This window comes from Xylocopa sonorina, chromosome 2 (genome assembly GCF_050948175.1).
Source record: "Xylocopa sonorina isolate GNS202 chromosome 2, iyXylSono1_principal, whole genome shotgun sequence".
In the NCBI taxonomy this organism is placed as follows: domain Eukaryota; kingdom Metazoa; phylum Arthropoda; class Insecta; order Hymenoptera; family Apidae; genus Xylocopa; species Xylocopa sonorina.
The window spans coordinates 7,376,872-7,386,115 of NC_135194.1; the positions used below are offsets into that span (position 1 = coordinate 7,376,872).

Sequence of the window (9,244 nt, forward strand, 5' to 3'; positions counted from 1 at the left end):
TTTATAGCATTAAATATTAAATTACGAAACTGAATAGTAAAATATAACTGGGCAATCCCACCATATTTTTCAGAATAACTAATATTGCATTTATCAAAAAGATATATATAAGAAGTATTATAGACATACAGAATTTCCATATCTTAAATTTCAAATTTTCTACATTTCAAAAGCATTTTTTATTTTTCCTAATAGAATGTATCTGAATATTATTTTTACCATTACGTCAACACTGGCAATATATGTTATTATTTTAACAAAATTATATAGAGTTCCAAAAAGGTGTATACATAACAAGTGAGGATCTTAAATTATGCAACATAATGAAAAGCAATATTAACACAATGAATGATACAAAAGGTACGTCATAGTACAAAAAGATGATTTTGTTTAGTATATATTTATAATTAAATAAAAATTAAACGACCCCTATACGATCTGTGAATAGATCACTGACAAACATGTCTGTTATATGCATAGGATAACTATTTGCTTTGTAGATAAGTGTAAAATTTTTAAATAGGCATAAGTTATTGTACAAATACGAATGTAAACAATAATATCAAATGTCAAACATCACCTATATATATAAAGAAAATTGTATACAAATCAACATTTAGAAAATTGTAAGTTTTATTTATTTACTTCAAATCTTTAAATATAGTAGACTTATATTTAGATGAAATAAATATTTATGTGTACTAAAAAAAACCTACTTACAATTATATTTATTATAGTAGAAATTTACACTTTGTACAGTACATTTAAACACTGTAGCAATTTGTCCATTTTTTATTATGTTATTAGTTTAATAAAAAAATGCTACCTTTATCGCACCTAAAAGCTAGAAATCTTATCTTGGATATATTTTAAAATAATTTGTACATTTTTAAAGTACTCGTTTGTTGAAATGTTTTCAGTACTCTGAAAAGTAATAAAATTATACTTAATAATTTGAAAACTTGTAGTATTGATATTTGTGTATCACGTTATCGTATATACCATTAAATTCTCGATGTCAAATATTTCGTTTAAAGGAAAAGTTGTTATTTTTAAATTCAAGATACTAAGACATTTTACCCAAGCAATATCATCATTATAATCAGCAACATCCTTATACAACTGCACGCAGCATTCCTAAAAATAATTAATTGCATGATTAATTTTTAAATAATTATTAATTGTATATAAATTAAAAGTAATGCATTTGAAAATTTACTTGTAGCATAGGATGTTGATATTTGCTCAGGTAAAGCTCTGCAATGGTTAAAATGTTCCATGTTTCTCGTTCACGGAGGCATAAATTCGTTGTCATCTGACCTAATGTAGTGAGTAATTCTTTTTGTAACTTGTAAGTTTGAGTGAATTTATATATGCCTCCTGAACTTTTCTTATAACTTTCTTTGGCGGAATCGCGCAGAAATTTTGAAAGCGCAGGTAATACCTGCCTAAAAATAACTCATTTTAACAGTTGTTATCATTATTACAAATCTATTAAGAAAGTGTAAAATCTAGAAAACTTACTTAAGTGTTCTAGACTGTATAAAATCTTTCGAAACTCGGCCAAGTACATTCAATAACTGCCACGCTCGATTGATTATTATTACATTTTTATCATTAAACCGATCTACTAATGGATGCCAAAGTAAGTGCACGATAGGCAGTAGTTGATTTTCCCAATCTACTAAAATTTCAAGACCCTCTTGCAATGTTGACATTGCAATTAGAGACTTTTCTATTTCTTTGGATGGTAAAAAGTGTAAGCAATGCTTCATTACATCTTCAATCATTTTTATGTGAAACGGCGGATCTTTTGTTTCTTCTGCAATTTATATTTTATATAGTATTATTTCTCTCCATAATAATCATTGATTATTATATAACATATATTTACCTTCTTGTTCTACATAACAACCATCTGTTTCATATTCATTTTCTTCTCTATCATCTTCTTGTTCTACTTGTTCTTCCATCTCATTAGCCTCATAAGATTTTTCTATATCTTCATCAACTTTCTTTGCCTCATAATACTCTAACAAATGTTTAATAATGCACTCAGATGCATATTCAACACTTGCTTTCTGTTGTTCTTGCTTTGTTGTTACATGTTTAGTATTCGTTAAATTCTTTATACATATCGTAAACGTATAAAACACTTTTAAGAAAGCATATGAATTTTTTTGCTGATAGCTATTATTCAATTGTAATAGAACATCTTCTACGATCTCTTTCAAACATGGTAACACATCCATTGTACTATATTTCATAACAACTCCAACAACATCAAGTACACCGGGATTCCGTTCCACTCTGCGCAATTTCATACTGACATGATATGAAAAATAATCTACATTAGCCCGCAACAGATCGCCCACCGTACTATATTCCTGAGATTCCGCAATTCGCTCAAGTGTTTGAGTACCAACAAAACTGATCAAGCTATGCTCACTACCTAAAAGTAAATACGAAATATTTTTGACATGAACAATTTTATTTTTTTTTTTTGCCAATTCTTAAACAGATATTCACTCGAAAAATCTTATAAATTCCTTTGTTGTATATTAAAAAATCGATTTTTTTAGATCGAATTAACGCGAATACCCTTTGCATTTTATTTTTCATTCTAAGAGTAAATAATTACCTGCTCTTTCTAAGATTAAATATAAGGTTTTAAGAAGAAACCTATTATAATTGTGTTTTAAATTTTGAGCAATTAAACCTAATCCTTCTAACAGCAAGCAACATTGTATCACATTGCTTTGTGCCACTCGTAAAGATATATCTTCACTGGTTTCAATTGCTGGATACCAAAATTCTGGATTTATATAGAATTCAACAATTTCTTTATAAATTGATAAAAGTGTTGAATCTTTAACAGGCACTAAAATATTTAACCATATTAGTAACGCATTTCAAAAATTATTTGAAAATTATTCTTACCTACCATTGGTAATCCAGTTAAGTAGTAAAATTAGTTCTTTTGTGTGATGTGAAACATCAAATATGAGACCAAGAATAGTGTCTACCAAAATTCGCAGGTCACCAAATTCACCTAGATATTTGCATATTGCAACAACTTTTGCTTCACATGTATTATTTTGAATAAATTTAAATCGTTTCCAGAAATGTGGTCCATACGAATTTGTTGGATTTTCAAAATCTTTAACATTTACCACTCGCAAAAGAGAAACGTTACTACAGTCTATTTCAGATACGTATGCAAGAGCCAATATCAATCTGCGTACATGAGAAGCCGACATCATAACACGAGGTAATCTTTGTTCTCCAAGAAGCTTTAAATAACCAGCAATTTGGTTTAAACACGACAATTGATCGCTATCATCTATAAAATAGAGGAAGAGACATTAATTGGTATATAAATGCAAAAGTAATAATCACAAAAAATAGACATTACACGCATTGCAAACTAATTTAATTAAATATGATATATTTCTATAAAATGTAAAAGTCGTACCAGACCTCCTGATTATCCGAGGTAATGTTGTAAGCAAATTATAGAAGTTTTCTTCTAATAATTCCACTAAAGGTCTCATATTTTTATTTTGCATATAGTTTGTGTTAACCATATTGAGCGCTTTTTCGGCTTCATCGCGAACTTCTGCAAATTCATCCTCAGATAGAGATATTAAATACTCTATTAATAACATAACATTTGGTTTCATATTCCTGTTTAAAAATGCATTACAATTCCTTTTTTAGAAATTGTTTACAATGTATGATGGGGATAGATTAGTTAAATTACCTGGAGCACAATGCAAGTAATAAATGAATATTTTCGACTAATTCCTTCCTAACTTTATAGTGAGAATGTCTTTTTAATAGATCTAATTGTTGAATAAGGACAGTAAGCTTAAGAGCACAAGCATTAAACCATTCTTTACATCTTTTTGTATTTTTAAGATGTTTTTCTATTTCATTACGATCTTTAATCTTTGGAAAACTTTCTATCAGATTGGTATCCTTTTTATTAAGTAAGTCGTCCAATGACGGTGTATCATCTTCTTCTATATTGTCTTTCATTACAAGAGCTATTGTTCTACCCCAAGCTCTCAATGCTATCTAAAATTTTTGATGAAAAACAATATAAAATATACCTAACAATGTAATTACAATAAATAATAATATAAAAATTACTCTGAAGATTACCACTGTAAGTTTATGTCCTTGTATATCACTCCCCATAGCTACTTCTTGTAAACCACTGACAATACCAGGTAGAAATAACATAATAACATTGGCTACTTGATCTTGCAATATAATATCAGATCTATCAGTTTCATCATTAACTTGACATAATGCCATTACAGTCTCTACAGCCCTTAATCTAAAAATTACAATCCAAAATAATGTGAATGTATTCTTTTTTAAAGTAAAATGTTTACTAACTTACAAAGTGAGAACAAAAATAGGATAAGTATAATACTTTACACTTATTCATATAAGGACTCAGTGATTGAATTACATGTTCATACATTTATAAGAAAAGAATAAATTAATTAAATTGTTCATATATTTTTACCTAAGAGAATATGATTTTTCAATTCTCGCTATTGTTATTGATAGCAATATTCCTTGGCCTATTTTAGATGCATTTTGCCTTGTATATAAACACTCTATAACTTCTGTGAAACAAGAACCTATCAAAGTCTTAATGCACGAGAGTACTGCTTCTTTTAGTTCCTCATGTCCTACAATTACTATAAAAATAATTTCCAAGATAAATCTAATGTCTCTTAAATTAATAGAACATATTGAAGTAACATAACACGCTTACCCATACTTTGTTGCGTCGGATCATAAATTTGTATTAAAAGACATGAATATAATTTGTTAAAATATTCCACTTTGGATATCTTCGCTCTCGATATTACTGCCTGTGTAGTTCTTACCAATTCTTCCTTTACATTTTTACTACGCAATTGAAAACATTTACATTTACATTTATTCTATTAAGTAAATTATAAATTGAATTACTATCGCATTATTCGCTTAAATTAATTCACAATCTTCCTAACTTATTAAAACAACAGCGCACTATCTTATATTACATTACACTGTTTGTAAACTTACTTAAGAATACTACATATAGTTAATTAATTATATGATTACACTGATTTTTATTGAACTTTAAGTAAAACAATTTACCTAAGTGCTTCATTTGGTAGATGAGTAATAAGAGGATACAAAATATATTCTAAAAGATCTTGAATAACTCTATCCGAAATATTCGTCAAAGTATTAGCAACATTCCGAGCAGTGTCTACAGTCGGATCTTTCATTAAACAATCACAAAGTGGTTTTAAAGTAGTAAATGCTTCCTGTATGTGAAAGCGTTCCATTTCTTGTTTTAATCGACTACAGCCTAACTACACATCGATGTTTGACAACTCTAAGCATGTGACGATAGCTCAGGAGTATTCTACACATATATTTACTACAGCGATGCAACAGTTCTACACTAAGCGTGTATGGGCGCTCAAAGTTAAAGATATACGAACATCGTGTAGGTAAGGGGTTCTCAACACCCGCGGCAAAATATTGAAATAAAGCTCACCACTATTTTTCGCAATCTCGAATACACCAGCGTCACATGAAGGTTTGAGAACTCCTGATGTAGATACTTCCCAGACGACACATGGCAAGATGGCATCGACATGATACCGACACTGTATTACAATTTGCGAGGAGTGTAGCAGATCCGTAGCCACCTATGACCGGATTCGTTAACTAAAATGCCGGCACGCGTTACCAGCACGTTCTAGACGATAACATCTTTTTAGCGTTACTTATATACTATAAAATAATTTAAACTAAAACTAAACTAAAACTAAACGTAGTTTTACTAGTACTGGCAATCCCATTAGTAACTACATCAAAATAAACGTTGTCGTCAGGGTAGAAATGGTAGATGAATCCATGGTAGAAGTAGCTGAAAAGCTTAAACAGAAACCACATTATTATAATTTAGTCTTTTAAAGTCCTTGTTAATACTTATTTATTATGATTTACTTTATTGTAATTAATTTTGTGATTGATTACAATAAATCAATCACAAATATGTTAATTTAATAATTAGGAAAGATTAAAAGTTTATCAAATTTGGAATTGTAACTAAAGTACGAAAGATACTTACATTTTTGGCTTTTGAAGCACAGCGAGATCCTTTAGGCAGCAGATATTAAAAAAAAAAAAATTTTTTTAAATACATTGCTATTGCTATTTACAAAGCGAACAGTGACTCTACTCTTTTGCGTATGAATATTATAAGAAAAATGTAATTAAAATTAGAGCAGCTGTGCTCTAAAAAATACTAAATCTATTTATTGCAACAAACACTGACTCTACCGACCGCATTGCGCGCGGTCACCAAAATATTCTGGAGAAAAAAACATTATTAATGGGGGAAATAAAAACAACACACAGGGTAAATAAAAACAACACACATTTTACTTTCGTATTATGTTTCATCTTTTTTTGATCGAGCGTTTGTTCACTAAAATATTACTTTCTTTTTAAACTATTGAAATATGCTATGTAATTAGTGTAATGTTCAATAAATAATTAATCAAGTATGCAATGATTAAACAAAGTTTATAATAGAACAAAAGTGTAATAGAATAGTATTTAAGAATATTACGGAGTCGATAAGCAAGGTTGTGAACGTACCTCGAAAATAAAAACGTGCTTCGAAAAGTTTTATCGATAGCAGAGGACAATACATCTTACCAGCAACAGAAGACGATATGAACTGACGGCCAGTGCCACTCTTCGTATGCCCCATAGACGACCGAGCGAGAACGAAGGCGTTCGAGCGTGGTCGAAGGCGCTCCGGTAAAATCCGTGGCCTTGGTATTTCGCTATTTACTTCAGCTGTAAACAAATCAGCTAATTGAAAATCTACTACAAAAGATACGTCTCAAAAATACGCATTCCAGGAAAATTCTCGTGCATATTTTTCTCAGAAGAGTACGTACTATTTTGTTATGATGTACACTCTCCCAAACATTGTGCACAGAAAAAATTTTACTGCCTCCTAAATATAATATATATCTACATGTATACCAAATATAACATAGATAATATTTTATTATACATATTATTTTATTATCTATGAGATGTTAATTATGAATGTTGCAGTACATTATTTACAGAAACACTCGAATTCTTGTCGTAGAAAGGAATTTATTATAATAAATCTTTTCCTTTCACAGCGAAAGACAACTATCAGAAGGAAGGAATATTTCAACTTATATTTCTACGTATACCGTTGAAAATTTGTATCACAAACTATCACAAGTCGTTCTCGAAGTTATATTTTTACACTTTTTTAACAATTTAGCTATTCGAACACATTTTATCTAATTTAAAAATGCCAAAACTGAGGAAAGACAAAAAGAGACGCTACTGCCACGAAAGCTTGGACTAGTCTAGAAGAGTTTTGAAAGCTTGAACGTGATTGGTCGAAAATGTCTGATCCATTATAAATACCATAAGGAATATTACAGATTAACGAAATAAAATTATTTTTCTTCGGAGAAGAAATTTATACAGAATTTGTTTAACGAGCATGATGACAACAGGTATACAATTATACCTGTGAGCATTAAATTTGATCTTATGTGTGTCATTTATTAGATCAGGTTACGTTTTCTTGCATTTCGCGCTTTTAAATATTACAATATAATGTTAATAATATAATAATAATAGTATTGATAATTATCAAATAAATAAATATGAATAATATAATATTCATGATCTATACACGTCCAGTATAAATGTCTAGTAAATATAAAATAATTACTATATATAAACATTTAATAATATGAAGTGTATCATTATTAATTATACTGTTTACACTTATTAAGGATATTAAATGTTCCAGTCATTTAATATTCCTATTGATATCGTATAATAGAAATTATCTAATGAGTTTATATTTGATGCAATTAAAAATTAAAAAATATTAAATTCTATTTATTTGCTTATCGAAACTATGTTAAATTACATGTGCCAGAAAACATTTCATTTTATTTCAACGACTTGGTTTCGAAATTGAAGTATTAAACTTCAATATCTTCATATCTTAGAAAATCAACTTTGATGATGAAATCGCTCAAATATTATTATATGACTGTATACCCTCCTACCCTCTCTATATCCCATCAATCCAATAATAAAAATAAAACAAAAAATAAACCGAATAATGGTTGATATGTGTTGTTTTTATACTGATGGTTATTTTTAGATATTTTTCGTGTTCGTTGCCAGGATCCCATCCATGTGCTACTTGGATATGGAAAAGGTGATGGGCACGATGATTCCCCACTAGTTTGTACAATTTTTGCGCAATCTGATGTGCTAGTGCATTGTGCGACATGTTTACCGCACTGTAACATTCCTTAGATTGCAATATATGGTATGTATAAAGTTTAGAAAATGTGAGATTGTATGCAAGTTCACGATAATTCCGTGTGTTATATATATGTGTTGGTACTAGTCTGTTGTCATTTTTTAAATATAACGTTAGGTAGGTAGGTAGTTTACTCTGGTATAACTGTGTGCTAGATTTAAGTAGGCAGAGCCGGGCAGGTTGATCACAGTATGCCCCAGGGGTCACAAATTGGCATTTGTCGGGTCATGGTATCGGGTCTGACGCACCCGGGGCTCTCCGTCCGTCCGGGCCACGCCTGACCTGAGGCGTCGATGACACTCGTGCGGGGTTAACCACCTTGGTGTCGTGCCCCGCGTATTTGCACGAATGTCGTCCGGGGGACGCATGCATTTCCTCAAATGCATCGACCATTGCACGCGTCCCCTGGGGACGGGAGTGATGGCTGTGTGATTCAGATGGATCCAGATGGCTGTGTTCGTCCAGAGTTCCCGGTTCCCTCCCAGCAACGTCGAGGACGGTCACCATGGGGTTTTATCCGGTTAAAGTCCGGCATACCCTCGGAGTTTCTCAGCTCCGGGGATCCACGAGGATTTCCCTATGTTAAAAAAAAAAGAAAAAAAAGGTTGATCACAGTCTCCGATCGGGCAGGCGCACTTTTTCTCGCGTGATTCAACCTGTTTCAGGAAATATTGGTTCGCCATTGACTCTACCCTATCAATTTTTTGAATCCTTCGCGGTCGCGGTCGTGGTTTTGGTCGAAACGAACGTTTAATTTTCTTAATTACTGCCTTAATTACTGCATTTTTCCTAATTACTGCTCAAGATTTGGCA

The 9,244-nt window shown here is 30.8% G+C and overlaps 1 protein-coding gene across 1 annotated transcript; it reads right to left on the minus strand.

The window, feature by feature from the left end:
• Nucleotides 1-757: 757 nt before the first annotated feature.
• Nucleotides 758-5,486, minus strand: Tti1 (Telo2 interacting protein 1). Its single transcript, XM_076910044.1, has 13 exons — nucleotides 5,167-5,486; nucleotides 4,796-4,932; nucleotides 4,541-4,718; nucleotides 4,168-4,345; nucleotides 3,764-4,080; nucleotides 3,476-3,687; nucleotides 2,945-3,343; nucleotides 2,642-2,881; nucleotides 1,895-2,452; nucleotides 1,525-1,822; nucleotides 1,220-1,448; nucleotides 1,003-1,137; nucleotides 758-924 (listed from the first exon to the last, which is right to left on the minus strand). The coding sequence occupies exons 1-13, from the start codon at nucleotides 5,358-5,360 to the stop codon at nucleotides 838-840; spliced, it is 3,162 nt and encodes a 1,053-aa protein (XP_076766159.1). The 5' UTR covers nucleotides 5,361-5,486; the 3' UTR covers nucleotides 758-837.
• Between the last annotated feature and the right edge of the window lie 3,758 nt (nucleotides 5,487-9,244).